This window comes from Pholcus phalangioides, unplaced genomic scaffold (assembly GCF_987345545.1).
Source record: "Pholcus phalangioides strain wild (caught in Gottingen) unplaced genomic scaffold, Ppha-v1.0 ptg000015l_1, whole genome shotgun sequence".
In the NCBI taxonomy this organism is placed as follows: Eukaryota; Metazoa; Arthropoda; class Arachnida; order Araneae; family Pholcidae; genus Pholcus; species Pholcus phalangioides.
The window spans coordinates 54957269-54975685 of record NW_028301608.1 but is presented as its reverse complement, the minus strand read 5'-3'; the positions used below and the strand labels follow the sequence as shown (position 1 = coordinate 54975685).

Genomic DNA, 18417 nt, shown 5'->3' with positions numbered 1-18417 from the left:
TATTCTAGAAATGAATTTTGTCCAGTAAAGTTTCCGGTTAGCTGAACAAATCTTCGTTTTGATCTCCGTTGGAAAGACTATGACATTCCTTTCAAATCAGCATGTGAATACGCATATAAATATTGTCCCAGCCGGGGGGGGGGGAAAGAGTTATAGGGGCATAGATGGCCATCGCGCAGAATTCCGACGCAGTTTGTAAGCGATCCCCTACCTCAGGTTACCTTTTTGTTCGCCATTTGAATGCAGCGGGTATGGACTGTTGGGAGCGCCATGTGCTATGAGGGGAAACCTATCATTACGAGCTGAATACTCGCACCGAACAGCAGCAGCAGCAGCAGCAGAACCAAGCAACCTGCATCCAGAGGCAGTTCACGCAGAGAGCCAGTATCTCTCTCTGTCCACCGCACACGGCAGGACCAAAAGAGAAATACATAAAATAAATAAATAAATAAGAAAAGGAACGACGGACGTTTTTGCCGGAGCAGTCGGAAGATCTTTTCGCTCCACATGACTCCTACAAAGGATTTATTGAACATCCTCGTGTGGTTGTATTTATCACTCGTTGGGGTTTCTGCAACGGGAACAGGTAAGTCTCTAAGAAAAATTCACTTCGCGTATGTAACTTTTTGCAAATGGAAAATGAGTTGCACGAGTGCATTTTTAGGTCATTCCTTTCCATAAAATTTTCGGGAAATAATTCCATTTCTAAATGAAAAACAATGAGAGTGAGAATTATATTACGACAAAAACAAAGTGTTCGAATATCATAAAAATTTTGGAAATCCATGATATGATATTTATTAACATGTATGGCATTATTTAAGAAGAAAATTCAAAAAGACAAATACTATGACGAATTTAATTGTTTTACGCCAAGGATATGATTTATGCAAACTATAAGTTTCTTGGTGACGTGTGAAATCGAATTTCGTGTTGACAGCTGTTTTGAATATTTAAAAAATTTATGAGTAAAAAACAATCAGGTACCGGAAAAAATAACCGGAAAAACAAGATTCGATATTGCAAGCAAAATTCCTAGAGCAATTCTTGAAAAAATTCAGTTTAAATAATTATTCGTGATAAGTATTTTGATGGTAACTTTAAAATTTAGTTTTATACTTAGTATAACTTTTGCACTAAGTAATCAAATTCGCATTGACATCAAGACTTATTATACATTGCCTATTTGCCTATTTTTTAACATTTTAAGTATTAGTAGAAATTTGAGCACAAATAATTATTAACTTAAATAACAAAATTAAATACTTTCTCATTTCAACATAAAAAAACAACATAAAAGTAGCATATTTTTCGGTAAAATATTGCAGCGTCAGTAGTTTTCCCATGTACTTTTCGCATATTATACGCAAGGCTCATAATAGCCAATAATGCCCTCAGTGTATAATCATAATTAGAAACTTTTGATGACGGCATATCCAATCAACTTTCATTTTGACAGCTGTTTAGTGCGTTCGGAAAATAAATGTATTAAAAAAGTGATTTACCGAAACAAATGACGCAAAATTATCATTCGATATCTAAAATAATATCTTCAGAGTCAATCAAGAAACTTTATTTTAAATAAATTTTCTTCATAAGTATTTTTGATAGTAACTTTTCCATACGTGAGTAGTTACTTTTACAGGCAGAATGCCATGTAGAAAAGTTTATAATGCCGTCAAGACCTGTAATACTTGCTATATTTTTGTAACACTTTAAGTAGCAGTTAAAACGTTCATAAGTGCCAGCAAAATAAAATGGTTTTCTATTTCAAAGCAATAAAACCAATGTAAAAGAGAATGTATTTTTTGGGTGAATATTAGAGCGTTTGTAATTTTCTATGCTCTCCCATGTCTCTCATACGTGATATTTATATTCAATAATGTTAGAGGGAAATATTTATCATTAGAAATGAAAAAAAATCTGTTAGTGTTAGTAACGATGCCCTACATTTTTTTCATTGAATTTTTGGATATATCAGAAGTATTCGAAACACTAGAAAATTACCAAAGCAGAAAAAATAAGATATTGTGCTCAGAAACGGGGAAAACCGCTTTGAGTGTTAATCTATTCTTTCATTGAAGTATTTGCAATTTTTTAAAATAAAAATAGTCATATAGATTATACAATGCCGAACTTTCATAATAGTGTAAAAAATATTTTTTCATTATTCGCATTTCTGCTCATTATTTTTTTGTTTTTTGTGTCTATTTAAAATATTTTCACATTAAGTAGAGATATAGATAGCTTTTTTCACTGCCCAATATATCAAGGAAACAGATAATTTCACAATACAGAATTCTTCCACTCAGCAATAACGAACATAAAATAAAACGGTAGTAGCATACAAGGACTGTGTAAATATTAATTGAAGTTATGCAGAAAACTGGAAATATGAAGAGACGCTGATTTCATGCGATAAAAGAAATAGATACAGATATATAGAGGTATCAGATTCTCTTATGCAGCAGCATCTCTAAATATCACCAGCTATCTGCATATATCTTTTATTAACAAGTGGAGAGAACATATTTATCTACTAAAATTATTTCGTTCGTTTAATGATCGTCTCAAGTAATGTCTGACGTACCTGTGACGTTTTCCTTTAATACCTTCAGTATTAATGCTAATACGAAAATGACTCATTTTATATCCAGCTATTCATCTATAACGATTGCATTGCAGCAGACATTCATAATAATAAGTATAACTTATCAAGCAACACGATAGAGTTTTATAAGATTTATTAGCGTAAAATATGACTTGGTAAACACAACGCGCGTATCCTACTAAAGAGATATGGCTACTAATTAACTCTCGGGCAAGCACGCTCATTTTTCTCTAAAATCGAGAGTAATGTGCTTCAGTTCATTACTTTCAAACTCAATAACTATAAATATGCAGTTATTCTCAAATTACAGTGATAATTTTAACGCTTTACTTTTATAAATTTCCTAAAAGAGACTTAGGGTCTCGGAGTTATTGAACGATTCCACCAAATATTTACTTGGAGCGTCGGTTCTTCAAATTTTAATGACAACGAGTTTGAACTCATTTATTAGGACATCAAGTCAAGCCATTCTTCCACGTAATATATGCCTCGGAAGCCGTTTTCCCTTTTTTTTTAAGTATTATGATATCTTGCTTAAATCTGTGGATGGGAGAAGTAAGAAAAAAAATAAGATATTAGACATCTCCATAGCCATAACTGCTCTTTTCCCTTAAAGGGAAGTGTGTTATCTGCCTACGATTCCGACCAAATAATGCTCTTGGAAGGAGTTTCGGGGCTCGAGCGAGGAGAGAAGAATAACCATTATGAGGAAAGAGATTGTGAAAAGGAGCGATGAAGCCTCCTTTTTGGCTGGTTTTACTCCCATTTGAAATTGTTCACCGAACTTTCCGCAGCTGTCGTTTTCCATCTTCTACATCTCAGCTTTACATCTTTTCCATTTCCACCCTCCTTGAGATCATTCATCCTTTTCCCTTTATCATCATCACCACAGCGTACTTCAAACTCTTCTAGACAATCTTCCCCTCAATATTACCACACATGCACAAATCTGTTTCATCATTTTTTTACCTTTTCTTCTTCTTATTATTATTATTGCTTTCCTTGTCAAAACAGATAGACGATGGTTCGATAGATACCCTTCTACCGATTCTACCTGAATATAAAAGCAATAACAAAATCGCCCCCTTTTCCTAGAGCTGGTATCGATGGATACATACAGTTGGAGCTGCGTTTCGCCGAATTTTAGGGATGGGTCTGCGAAGAGTAATAATTTATGTAAAAAAAAAGGAGAAAAAAGTCTTACTCATTCATCCATCTTTCGTAGAAAACGCATTTTGATTGAACACCAAGGAAAGTACTTTTAATGCGTTATTGATTCTCTTCGAAAAATATTCTTAAATATATATATGTATCTCTAGAGAAGTCCTAACGCATATTTAATTGCAAATGTTGTTGTATTGGGGTCCATGGGTTTCTTTTTCTTTTCTTTTTTTTCTGAGAGTTGTTTGTTATTCGTTAATGCACGGAACTGTCATCTCTGAGTGATTCATTTCCATTAGTGATGTTTTAAAATTTAAGAAGTCTTCGAATGCAAATGGAACATTTCGTTATCTAAGGCTAGTGCTAGTACCTCCCGAATTCGTAGAGAATTAAATAGGTGTTTTAAAACTATGTGAAATTGTGTAGAGACGGTGCCATAGTTACGACCGCAAATTTTATCTGGATACGGTCTACAGCTCGTTCACAGATATGCAGTCGGCGTTATAATGATCACCGTCAGCTGGGATAACTTCCCTCAGTTTTAATATAAATACAAATACTACGCCACAACAGGCAAATTGCCCAACGAGGTGGCTGACGTAAGAACATCATGGATCCCCGAGCCATTTTTTGGAGGCCCTACCTACTACTGCTACACCACACATTGTTATTATAAACATTTAAGCTTTGTGGAAAAAATGAATTTCAAATTCGAATTTCGAAGAAAACGAAGGAGAAAGAAAAAAAGTCGACCTAACTAGTGGTTTCACTGCAATATACATTAATATACACAGAAAACAACTAAACAGAGTATAAAGCTCCAAGCACGTATGGGGTCATTCAAGTATTACGTCAGTATCGATGAGGAGGGCGTTTCCGATTTGCTGACTTTTGACAAGGGGGAACGGGGGAGTTTGGATGATGCTTACGTCATCAATTACTCTTTATAAAAATATGTAATATCCTTAATGGCAACTTATTTTCGGTGTGCGAAAAACGAGTAAAACGTTTCACTAGTTTGTGGACACCTGAACTAACATTCTACCGTTGCTAACTCCCCTACAGATCCACTTTGGTGATCTCTAAATGTTTCGCGGATTCAAGTTCTCTGGACCTGTCCCGCGCGTTGTACAAGTCATCCGTAGTTATGTCGCGGATCACTTGAGTAATCTGGGAATGTACCACGGGTAAGTTACTTGAGTGATGTAGAACAGCACTGGGGGCTGCGCTAGTGCTCTAAAACTGTGACACATGTCACTCAAGAGATCTCTAAGATGTGCCACGGATCACTTAAGTGTTCTGAAACTGTGTCGCGGGTCACTAAAGAGTGATCCGTGTATGTGCCACGGACCACTTGAATGATCTGAAATTGTGCCACGTGGAACTTGAGCTTGCAAATGTGCCACTTAGTTCATTTTTACAAAATTGGGTTTGGGGGGGGGGGGCGGCAAGCCATATCAGATAACCTTCAGGGCACATTTGGTCCACGGATCAAGGGTTTATCACATATGGCTTAAATGGTGGGTCCCAATGAATTTCTTAAAAAGAAATTTTGAAAGTTCTTACCCTTCAAATAACATCGAAATTAACATAATTTGATTATAATAACACATATAAAGATATTTTCCTTTGAAATTTTGTTTTTTTCGAATATTTTTGCATTAAAATAATACATTTTTGATTGTCTGGGGGGACGAGAGTACAAAGACGCCCCCCGCTCGAACTTATCTGATCCCACCAATCTGTAAAGACACAAATATAGTTAATGATTTTTACTGAGTAGGTAAAGGATGTGGGAGTTTCGGCTTTGAGGATACTTTCTTCAGAGATTCAGTAGAACAACAATGGTGGGAGTAAAAGAAATGTGATGAAAGAACATGTTTAGTATTTGCTATAAAGAAAGAACAGATCGGATGATCTGGTATTTCAAGTTCTGCATAAGATGTAGTGAAACCTCGGTATACATAACGTCAGCCTTTGTTTTACAGATTCATGCAGCCATTACCCCTGATGTGATGGGTGTGGGTTGCTATCTCTTACGACAGTAAGTCGCCATAGTCATCTTGCGTACATTTAACAGTTCAACGATATGTTGATGACATCCTGCGGCCGGTCGCGTTACACTTTATGACACGTCATCCTGGGGCAATTTTCCAGCAAGATGATGCCATGCGAAATATGGCTCGCATATCTCTGGACTGCATCCGTTCTATTGATAATCTTCCTTGGTCAACAAAAAAACCGGACCATTCGCCAATCGAACATGTATGGGATATGGTAAGCCACCAGATTTTCGGGCACCCCAAAATTTTTCAGATCTGGAGCAACAATAGAGCTAACCATTGATGGGTCAATCTTTGAATTTTTAATCATTTCATTATCTGTGTGTATGAGCTTCACACATATTTAATTTCAATAAAAGCTGTCACTTCATTCACGGTACGTCGTTTTTTTTTCAAAAGAGTGTATATTAGACATCCATATTTTTTATGGGCTTCTTTCCTTATGGCGTCTGTGTTTCTATTTGTATTTATAATGTATCCGAATCATACAAATATTGGTTTATTCTCATACGATCAGAGAATGATCACATAAATAGTATTTTTCTATTCAAAAATATATATAAGTTCATTATTTGCCTCTAAAATGTCCAATTGTGCTAATCGAAATTATTCCGACACTGAAATGCATATTTCGGAAAAAAAGTTTCATTTCATGTTTAATTTCGATAAAAATGCAAAATGAATTGATAGAAAGGAATTTTATCAGTAATCCGACGAAAAAAAAAACCAAAAAGAAAAACTGAAGACACACATGAAGTGTTCAAAAATTTCAACGGTATGAATAGGATGGACCATGAATTATTAGTACACCGTCAATTGACTGCTTCTACAAGGGAACACCATTATTTTGGTAAGGGACAATTCTAGGTTATGGTGCTGCAGGGAATTTTTCTCTAATAGGGTTGTTAATAAATGGAATAGCTTACCCCCGGAGGTAGTAAATTGTAACACAATTGACACGTTTGAAAAAGAAATACGATAAACATGATGGGTTAAATCGAGAAGCTATCCATACTCAGAATAAGACAACCATAAATATATTTTATAGGCATTGCATAATATTTTATCATGTATATATATTGTTTATAGTTTTTGTAATTGCATTTTTAATTGGGTTGCCGTATTTTAGAGAAATATGTAACATCCATATTTGTTATGGGCATCTTTTCCGTCAGCCACCTCGTTGGACATTTTGCCTGTTGTGCCCTTGTATTTGTATAACTAATCACAAAGCATTGAAGTGTGGTGATCGTAGATCCTTGTGTGCAATTTGCAAAGTAAGTAAACCTACTACGAAGGAGTAACCAGAAAAATGAATTGTAACACACTGTAAAATAAATTCATTTGATTACATCTTACGATCTAAATACAGATGAGTAAGTTGGACGACTGGAACTAATGTTTCAGGTGCATGTTTTCGTATTATAAGAAACATAAGGTAACAATAAAAACAACTATTTTAACAAGAACCACATCATGAGAAAAATTTCTCGTCATTTCTTAAACCAAAATTACGCAAACTCCAACATTTTTCCAAACAATCAAAGGAAGAAAAATTGTTAAAAACGGTAAATTTCTCTGCAGATCATTCCTTTTTTTTTACTACATTAATGATGGGAATGTTACAAAAATACGCCGAAAGAAAAAGATAGTCAGAATATACGAGGAGAAAAAGAACTAACTTAAAATATATTAAAACAAAAAGAGAAACGTCGTTTTATAGTTCAAGCCTTTAACATCTCTCTTGCACGCGATACTCCGTTTTTGTTCTCTCATAAATTCATGAGAACAAACATATGAACTGTTGACAATTTAGTTCCAAATACCCAAGTTCTCTCTCTTAAAAACGAGAAAATTCCAGGACAGTTTCATAAAATAGCTGAAACAGCAGCAGAAAAAAGAGCGGTCTTGTAATTTTGTTCTTTTTCTAGGAATTTTGAGCGGAATAATTTTTATCGTGTTTTACCGGATGTTCACTATTTTCCAAGGTTTTTTCTCTCTCATTTTTTCCCCCATGAAAAAGGGTAAAGTGCATAACACGTTTTAATATTGTTTTCGTGGATCCGTATCAGATGCTTTTTCCTTCTCTTTTTATTGCTTCGGTTGAAAAGCTTTGCTTCGTGTTTTATCAGTCGGAATCCTTTAAATATGGAATTATTTCGGAATAGAAAAATTCTTTCGAGCATGTATTTTGAGTGAAAAATATATTTATTAAATGGAATATATTTTCCATCAGTTATATTATATTACCCGTATTTAAATGTCAGGTTTTCTACATTTTGAATGATCGATACGAAACTATTGTGAATCTAAGATTTCTTTTTGATCCATTTCAGTCAAATTAATTACAGTAAAATCCCGTTATAACAAACTTCGATGGACTGATGAAATCAATTTATTATAACAAATTTTCGTTATAAAGGAATTACTGGTTTTTTTATGAAGTTTAACATCCGTTGTAGCGAAATTCGATTCTAAGGAAAAAAAAACATTACCTTTACATTTTACGTATTTCCGTTCTAGATAATAAAAATAATATGTAGTTAAGTTTCAAAAATAACCAAAAGCAACTCAAATTAATTTGGCTTTGAATATTTTTTTAAGTTTCACTTAATATTTTTGAAGGAAATAATCCGTATATTTTTATTTTGTACAAGTATTGTGGAAACCGAGGAAACAACAAATTTTCACACTTGCGGAAACAATAGAATAATCTGAAAGGTTATTCTGAGCTGAGTTTCCAAACTAGCTAAGCCTTCGGGTGCTGTATTCCCAAAATTTTAATTCTGTTTCTATGTGCATTTCAAGTTCGTTTCGGACTAGAATGAAGGCTAACACGGGAAAAATAAGAATCAATAACTTTTTTTCTGACTTGTAATGGTAAATTTGGTTTGTAAAAACTCTCATTAGTCATCGTTTGTGTTTGGAGTGTGTTTCGAAAGAGTTTTTCTCTCTTGTGTAATGTGGCTCGAATACTGTTTGCTTCTCTCAATATCTCTCGAAAAGGTTTGTTTTGTTCCATTGCAGTCTGAGAACTCCCAGAGGTCAGGCACGTCTGTTGTATAAGAATCAATTTCTTATAAATGGGAAAAACTTGCACATTTCAAGAAATTATATTTCATTTGGGTGGCAAGGCTCTTATCACCTATAATTTGCATTTTGAGTTTGTCTCAAAAATGTTTATCTTTTCCAAATGCGGCTCAAAACGCTTTCTTTAGAAAAAAGTTACATTTAGTCATTTTCTTTTCTCGAGGGCCAATTCCATAGTTAGCAATAGTTTGTTGTCGATTCCGAATGGCAGAGCTCAACAATTTTCTTTTTTCACGTGTCTGGTCAAGAAATTCATGTTCTGAACCTGGGATTATCGACTCATGGTCCAATAGTCACACTGGGCCCTCGTGGCCCACTGATCATTTTCATTCAGGAAAATGGCTGAAAACAACGGAAAACAGTTAATTCTAGAACAGTGAAATAACAAATAATTTTGGAATCGATACAGAAAGAATTTCGGAATTCACGAAGGAAATCATTGTATAATTAAAAAAAAAAGAAATAATTCCTGAAAAAATTGATGAAAATTAAGAATTAATTAAAAAAATTTTGAAACAATTAATTTTACAACTAATGAAAAGAAAAACTCATAACTCAATGAAAGAGATAATTTCGTAATTTTTGAAAGATACTATTTTTCACAATCAATAAAAAAAATATTTGCATAATTATTGAAATGATTTCCATATATCTTGAGAAGGAAAATAATTTCAGAATTACCGAAATAAATAATTAAGAATCATTTAAAGTGATTCCAGATTAAAAATAAACTCAGAATTAATTTAATAAGTAATTAAAAGCTTTTTTTAGAATTAGTGAAAAAAAAATTACAGAACTAAACGAAATTGATAATTAATATAAGAAATAATTTCAGAATAAATAAAAGTTTTGAAATAAATTTTGTCTCCGTTTAACTCGGAGCCTCATCGATCCATTCTATTAAGATGATACCAAATTACACGAGTTAGTGTCCCGTTGACTTTGTGGGTAGTTTAAATTTGGTACGACGTGTCTATGTCTAAAAGGTTGAAACCCCTGTTCTAAATTCTCGGTGGGGGATTTCCTGCTTTAGCAATGCTTTCTGTAGTCAGTTACCATCGTTTCTGTTGTACCTCCGTGTGCGCTTAGACGTCTCTCTGAGACGTGAAGCGGAATGTGTTTGGTCCTTCAATATGTTAATGTATTTCAGTGTCTGGAGAGATTCTGATAAAACTATTCTGGTATCGAACTCGGTATAGGAGTAGTCGAGTATCTTCTGAATCTCAGTTACGGCATGCAAAAATTTAGGTATAGCATTGTACGGCAGGATAAAAAAGTAGATTTCGTGATGTTGTTCATATGCCTGTCTTTTTCCATAAAATCAGCAAACTTTAGTCAAAAAACATTGTCGCTATTAAATTTTTATCGTATTGACGGCATATAATTTCACATATTCTTGAGCACCGATTCGCGATGATTGGCCTGAATTTATACTTAGTTTTTGCACCAATGAATGATGGTCGGTTGTAACATATTTCGAATTTTTTTGGTTTGAAATTTTTTTTTTATTCCTCCGCATCAGCCGTCATGCCGCCAAACTCGAGGGACACTAGGTTTTTCACTGTTGTGAGTCTGGACCGTTCTCGGCATGGGGGGGAACAGCGATTATGAAATTTAATAATAATCATTAGAGCATGCACTCAGAAAATTCAATGGATTTTTATTCTAAAGATAATTAAGGATTTTCCAGAATCTGTGGTTCGTATTTCCTGGCATGCTGGTATCCTAGCCGTTTCTCGGCATGCCAGCTCATGCTGGGGAATAGGATAACAATTTTATGTTGCAATTTTGTCAATAATTAATTTTTACCGTGCCATGTGCATTGGACGTTCTTAGAACCATTTTTGTTTCTCGCTAGAATCATTTTTCTTATGGTGTGCAATGTATATCATTAAGATTTCATGCTGAATTGCCCGCTGTTTTCTTCTCTAGAATCTATGAATAGAGATATTTTAATTAGAATCACCAATTTTTATCAGAATATATTCCATATAGAGAATTTAATCCTATTTAATCAAGGAATGAAAATCTACCGTGGGAATATGGCATGGAAAAATAATATTATATATAAAAAACACCGAGATGCATCTTTGTTCTTATGAATATTCATATATCGAGTTATCTCTTCGTGTTATAATGAGAATGATATTCAGGATATCTAATGCTTATAGAGAGAAAAAAAATAAAATCAATTAAGATCCGTTGAACAAACAAACATTCCGAACATTATCGAGTTCTCAACAGAACCATATCCATCGATCCGAGAGCATATATACCGTATAAGATGGAAATTAAATGTATTCTATTCCTGACATAACATTTCGTAAGGAATTTCCCTTAAATATATAACGACGCAAATAATTACAACGTATATAATATTATTTCAGATGATCCTGCGAAAACAAAGATAGCAATAAATCAACGTATCGCAACAATCTCTGTATGTACGCGTTTTGTATGTATGAATGTGAAATGAATCATTCCTTAGTGAACAAAAGCTTTATCTCTTTAGATTTCACATAATTACATCAAAGCAAAATTAATTATTCTTGAAACTATTTATTTTGTTCTCCACCATCGTCTGTTTCGAGAACCGAGTGTGTGTGTAAAGTTACGCATATGTACCGGTGGCGTGGTAAAGAACGAGAGAGAGAGGATTCGGTGGGAAAATTAATTCGGGAAAACTGCACCACCCTGTACCACCACCATCATCATCATACATTTTGTAGAGGCTTTCCGCAAGCCCAGGCCCTTGGTCTGGGTTGTAGATATCATCGCGAAGAAACTTTTGTAATCCTCAATTTCCGCAAGAGATGAATGAGTTAGAGGAGAACAAAAAAATGTATAGTAAAAGTAACTTCCGTACTGTGTCGGGAGAGAAAGAGAGAGTGAAATACTTTTATACTTCGATAAATTAATTTTTCCTTGCAGAAATTAGAAACATCTATGCTTCTTCTGTAAGGTAGGAAAAAAATATCCTTTTTTTTTTCTTTGGATTTGGGGGGGAAGAAACGTATATGTATTAGTGAATGTTGATGTCTTTAGTTCCGCCAAGTTTCTGGAATTATTCGTGCGCGAAATATTTCCGGAACGCTTTCGTATTTTAAATCTTTTCCGCGTTTTGGAAAAAGACGTTATTGAGGAAAAGATCAGACGTTATCTAAATTGGCTGAATGGGAAATAGGTTTTTTTTTTCAAATGTGTATAATGTGGTTTCCATGAAGAGAATCCGAAAGATACAATAATTCTACGTAAAATATTAAAAATGACCATAAAAAAAGAGAGGGAAATGCACGGCGACTGATTTTAGAACCCTGAAATTAATAAGAGCAATAAGAAGAATATTTATATACAGTGTCACATTAGCACAACTTGAATTCACAAAATTTGTGCTTTTGTGGATCGAAATAAAATTTATCCCGTATCTATTTTAAGAAAAATACGCCGAGATATTGATGATGGAAATAATTGATTTCTACTAAATGGTTCCAATTGAGTGATCTAGAATTGTGACGCAGATCACTCATCTGTGGGTATGCCGTGGGTCGCTCAAATGATTTGGAAATGTGTCGTAGATAATTTAAATGATTTGGAAATGTGTCGTAGATAATTTAAATGATTTGGAAATGTGTCGTAGATTATTTAAATGATTTGGAAATGTGTCGTAGATTATTTAAATGATTTGGAAATGTGTCGTAGATAATTTAAATGATTTGGAAATGTGTCGTAGATAATTTAAATGATTTGGAAATGTGTCGTAGATAATTTAAATGATTTGGAAATGTGTCGTAGATAATTTAAATGATTTGGAAATGTGTCGTAGATAATTTAAATGATTTGGAAATGTGTCGTAGATAATTTAAATGATTTGGAAATGTCTCACGGGAAACTTAATGATGTTGCAATTGTACCACGGGCCCCTTTAAGTTCTTTTGAATTGTGCCGCGGGTCACTCAAGTGATCTGGAAAATATTTCGTGGGCCACTCAAGTGATGTGGAAAATGAACCGCATGTCACCTGAAGTGGTTTAGTTCCGTTTTACAAAATAAAGTTTGAAGTCATGGGCAACATCAGATGACTCCGTTGGCTACATTTGGCACGTGGGCCATGGATTGTGTATGTATAATATAGATCATCGATATATCGGTATTTTTGTATGTTAATAATTAATTTTTATATTGGATTGTGTCAACACCAGCTCTAGACGTCTGGGGTTACTAAAGGCTGGTGTTTGGTTGAGTATGTTAGTGTAAAATAAGAAAGATCTTCAGTATCTCTCATCTGATGTAAAATATTATACATCCAATTTTGAAGCTGTTCATTTTGGCCTTTAGTCCGTTTTTATAGCGTTCCTTTGTTTTTTTAAAAGTTATCTTTAAATTTCTGGCAGAACCTGGAATGCATCCAACAATTTTCGATAGAAACCTATGGGAAATTCAACTAACAAAAGAAGTGATTCCTTAACGACTAATCTTCATTAGCCGAAGTATCACTATAGTGACATTTTCAACCAAAAAGACGCATAATAGACTTTGCGTATCCACAAATTCTTATTCGGGGACGGGTGAGTCTTTACTGACAGAAAATGTATTGTAATTTCCTTTCCATGCTCAGAGCAGTGAATAGAAGTGGAGGCTTTTGGAGGATAAAAGCATTCCCACTGGGTTCTATAAATAACGTTATACGCAAACTTTGGCGTAATTCGGTAAAAGTCAACGTTTGAATCAAAGTGATGAAGAAGGAGATGATGATGATGCTGAAGTTGAGAATGGAATCCAGTTTTATACAGCGAAGGAGCCAGGAATGGACGCGCGCTTGCGTGGTCGGGACTTCAATACCATTAATGTAAACAGACTTTGCTAAGGGACAATACGCGACTTTATAAGACTTGACTTTAGCACCCGGGACGGGAGGAAATTGCATCTGGAATCTGTTTACATTCGAAACGCAAACGCTTACAAATCGATTCTCCTGTCTGGAACCATGGAAGTGTTCTTCTCTGGACTTCGAGTAATAACAGCAGTGGGTGGAGAAGAACAACTGAAAAAACATGGCGAACTTTGATACTTTTTTTGTCACTGGAGAGGAAAAATAACAAACTCTGAACCTTATGAACACACTATGAATATACTTCTGCTTGGAGAATGTCATTTCATGATGTTTTCTTCCCGTGAAATTTTGATTCATAATGAAATAATCTAATAATCTGAAATAATATAAATAATCTTTTCATTTTTTCCCACTGGAATAAAGATTTCCCACGAAATTATTGTCGGCAAAATTAAAAAAAAAATGATCAGGAAAGTTATAGAAAAAAAACTGTAATCAGGAAAATTAAACATGAGAACATCGTTAGGATAACTACAAAATTGGTTATTGTCAGGAAAATTGTAAGATAAATTATTTTCGTGAAAATTACGAAAAATATCAGGAAAATTATAAAAAAAAAACAAGCGAAACATTGCGAAAGATTATGCTAATGAATTTCAAGGGATAAAATAATGCATTTGATTAATTTATTGCACAATAAATACAGAATATATGAAGAAATATAACCGTCTATGTGAAAAAGAAAATATGTTTTTTTAAATAGTTCAACTTATCATGCATTTACAAATACGTAAGAAAAACAATATAATGTTTTTCGAAAATGTTTTCGAACCATCATCAGATATTTTTCCCAATACCAATTTCAATACAAGGAATACATTCATATTTATTAAGCCGAAAAACAATTTATTCAACATACATAGCAAAATAATGCAAATGGATTGTCGAAACATATTTGAGTTTGAGAAATGATTCGAAAAAAAAAAAAAAAATAAATGGAAACAGAGTATTATAAATAAATACTACAGCAAATTTATTCGAAATCCTTCATGAATATCTTTTTTTGTAATAGCTACTTTTTTCAAATATCAGAATATTAATGTATTATAAAAACTAATTTACTTATGACATCGAATATTTTGAGCGAACAATAAATAGTTTATTTCAATGGTTGCAAGAGGGAAAAACAATGTGGGCTTTTGAATTATTCTAGATGCAAAAATTGATATAGAAACTTTTCTTCTGGAAAATAATTCTCAATTTTCGTAATGCAAAGTAATATAAACGAAACACCGTATCGAAAATAATTAGGAAAATAGTTTTAGAAATAATGAAAAGTAGAACAAATAAACGACTGGAAAAAAATTCCATTCGTATAATTTCGATGATATCTGAACGAACGTAAAATATTTTTCTAGCAAACGTATCGTACTGATTGCAAAATTATGCTTGAATATTTCCGAGATTCTCTCTCTCATTGACATTTTACTATTATACATTTATGTTGTTCCTTCAAATAAGATTTCTAGATTTAGGATTTCTGATCATTGATAAATTTTGTCGCACCACGGTCATTTTCTGCACACGAGGGTTAATTTGATCCCGGGACCTATAATTTATTGCCGATTCCGAACGGCAGCTTTTTTTTAATACTCACTGAGGGGTTGGTGCTCTAATCCCTCGGTGTGGGACTCCTTGCGGTAGCAATCTTTTTCTGTGGTCGCTTCGCCATTTCTGGTGTACCCCTGTGTCAAGAAAGTTTCTGAGAAGGACGAACCCCGGGTATGAAACTTGTGACACCTATAAACATTCTTTGGTACTTTAGGGCGAGTATCTTATAGACCTGGGTTACCACGCCCCTAGGATTTCTGATAAGACTTCTTTCATCAGAGAACATGTATAAAAAGTGTCGAGATTATGATAAAAAATTTTATATTTTTGATTATTCAGATTTGATAAATAGATAGAAACTTGAAATCAGTATTTTTATAAAATTTAGATTTTTGTCGTCAATGCATTATATTTACATGACAAATATAATTCAATGGAAAATTATATGAAATAGGTGGGTAGCATGAAATAGTTTTCTTCATTATTTTGTGAATCTCTTAAGTACGTCCTGTATGTCCAAATGCAGCCTTTATCTCATCAACCGTTCGCCGTGAAGGTATGGTTCTAACTTAAAAAAAATGCTCAAAATATGTTCAAAAATCACTCTGTACCAGTTTCGAGAGTCAAAATACAGTGTTTTTATACAGTGCCCGTCTTTTAACTTCGTGTTAGAAAGCTTTTGGCCTATCTTCCCCGAGGACAACAAAAAAAAAATCCACTTTTTCAAGTCTAATATTGGCTGAGATATTTGACTTCAAAAAACGGAGAAGGGTTGGGAAAGAACAGCATAAATTATGGAGAGAAGTGTTGTCCGTTAGTTTACGCTGTTCTTTACTCCGATTTGCAATTCAAACATCTCAGCGAATATTGCACTGAGGAACATGGAATTTTTTCAGTTGGCCTCAAGCGATACGGGGGTATGAACTTTCTAATTCAAAATTGGAACACGGGAGACCGTTTAAAAATTTAGATTTTTGTTATTTCATGACACTATGTTTTTACTCTTAAAACTGGTACAGAGTGATTTCTGAACACATTTGGAGCATTTTTTAAGCTAGAACTTTGCCTCTACGACGAACGGTACATGAGATAAAGGCAGAATTAGGACTTACAGGACACCCTGTATAATGAGTCTATGACAATAACAAATAAAAAGTTATACAGATTTTTAATGTTGCTGTTGTTGTTGTTGTTGTTTCTGGTGGTGTGGTATCATAGTTCATTTACAAATGTCAGAAATGCAAACTTCATTTTGTGCTTTAGAACAGTCAAGTTGGGTCAGAGAGAACTAGACACCTAGACAAACATTTTATTCCAAGACTATTCTCTTTTATGAACCAAAATTTTGACATGTAGATGAAATATTTATCTTCATGTGGTACAGGAGATGGTATAAAGTCCAACTCAGATGACATCTATAGTATTCTATATAGGCCGAAACTCTAACCATCTTTGAAAATTTGGCGTCCCATCAAACAGGAAAAAATCGCTGAAAAGACTTTTCAGCACAACATAATAAAGTGAAACTTTATATGAAGTGAAACTGTTTTGATGTATATCGTGTTTGGTTTCAAATGATTGAATACACTCTTCTCCAATACTTGCTATAGAATTTTGAAAATTTGTCCGAGTGAATTTCTGGGAATTGAAATCATCCTCTATAGCAGGCTTATTGATGATGGTGGCAATCGAGTAAAGCCCACTGTAGATTTTACGTGCGCAACCCATGGCTAGCGGGTTAAATGTTGTCCTTGGAGTCAACATGGCACATGTCTCAAACCTAATTTTATAAAAATAAACTAAGCTATGCATATAAAGATCACTTTAGTGACCATCAGTGCATTTTAAAATAACTTAAGTGACCCGTGGCACATTTACAGATATTTTAAGTGACCCGCGGTGCAGTTATTTATAACTTATATGACCAACGGATATCCATATCACTTGAGTGACCCGCAATTTAGTTCCAGACCACTAAAGCGGCTTACTGCATATTTCCCAGATGATTTAAGTGGCCCGGGGCACTTTTCCAGTTCAACTAAGAGGCCCACGATACCTTTTCAAAAAAATAAATGGTCCACACTCTCATAAAGGTTGAGCACCTTTGCTGTAGGTTATCATGAGCGGCTTTTTGAAGTACGCAGTTTATCAATGTTTTATCCCTATTTCCCATACGGCTCAAAGGGCTGCTACTATTACTACTTTACCACACACCAACTCCGATCGCATCGCCATACAGCAATTTTGATATCGAACGAGTTGGGTTGGAAATAAAGGCGCCATCTATCGGTGGCTAATGAGGGGAAAAACCTGTTATTTGTGATTTTTCCCTAAGAAAAAATCTGCGTACCTGACGGCAACCTTCACGGTGATAGACGAGCATCTTACTACTGCAACTATCGAAACCATAGCATCATCTATATTCCTCTGCGGAACTTCAAATGAATTGGTACATGTTGAAATGTGCGTGTCCGAATTGTGAACCTAAATATGAGGTTTGTTTCTGTTTAATGCATGTTATTGTGTTGTCACATATTTTTCGAACTACGAGTGAGGTGTAATGATTGAATATTTGTACCGTTGTAGACCTGCTGCTCGCTGAGGTGAGACTTTGTATGGTCTATAGAGATCGGCTCGCATTCGCGCCTCAAAGTTTGTAACCACAAAAAATCAACTTCAACCGACCACCCCTGTGGTGAACGGGGGGGGGGGGGTTCGAACCCGTGGCATCTCACCACTGCAGCCTTCCGGCTCTTACCTACGGAATGGGCCATGGAGTACAAAACCATTCATTATCAATGCTCCTGAAGGCAGAGCAAAATCGAGGTACTCCATATTACTCGACTACACCGTAATCCCCCAACAATGCCTGCATTTAAATTTTATTACGGTCGTTTTAAATGAGTCTCCCTCCCTATCATTTCAGTGTGAAAAATTCCGGAGCCATTCCGTTTAATCTGATTGTAAAGAATATACTCTTTCCACGTTTATACGCCTTTTCTGAAGTGTCTCACAGGCGAAAGTCTCTACGCGTGCGACCGTATTCTTATT

The 18417-nt window shown here is 34.4% G+C and overlaps 1 protein-coding gene across 1 annotated transcript in view; it reads left to right on the top strand.

The window, feature by feature from the left end:
* The first annotated feature begins 309 nt into the window (after window positions 1–309).
* LOC149076248 (sushi, von Willebrand factor type A, EGF and pentraxin domain-containing protein 1-like) overlaps window positions 310–18417 on the top strand; it is a 194894-nt gene continuing 176786 nt past the window's right edge. The window contains exon 1 of the mRNA XM_089243819.1: window positions 310–586. Coding sequence (XP_089099945.1) covers window positions 508–586 — 79 coding nt within the window. The 5' untranslated portion in view covers window positions 310–507. The remainder of the gene's footprint in view (window positions 587–18417) is intronic.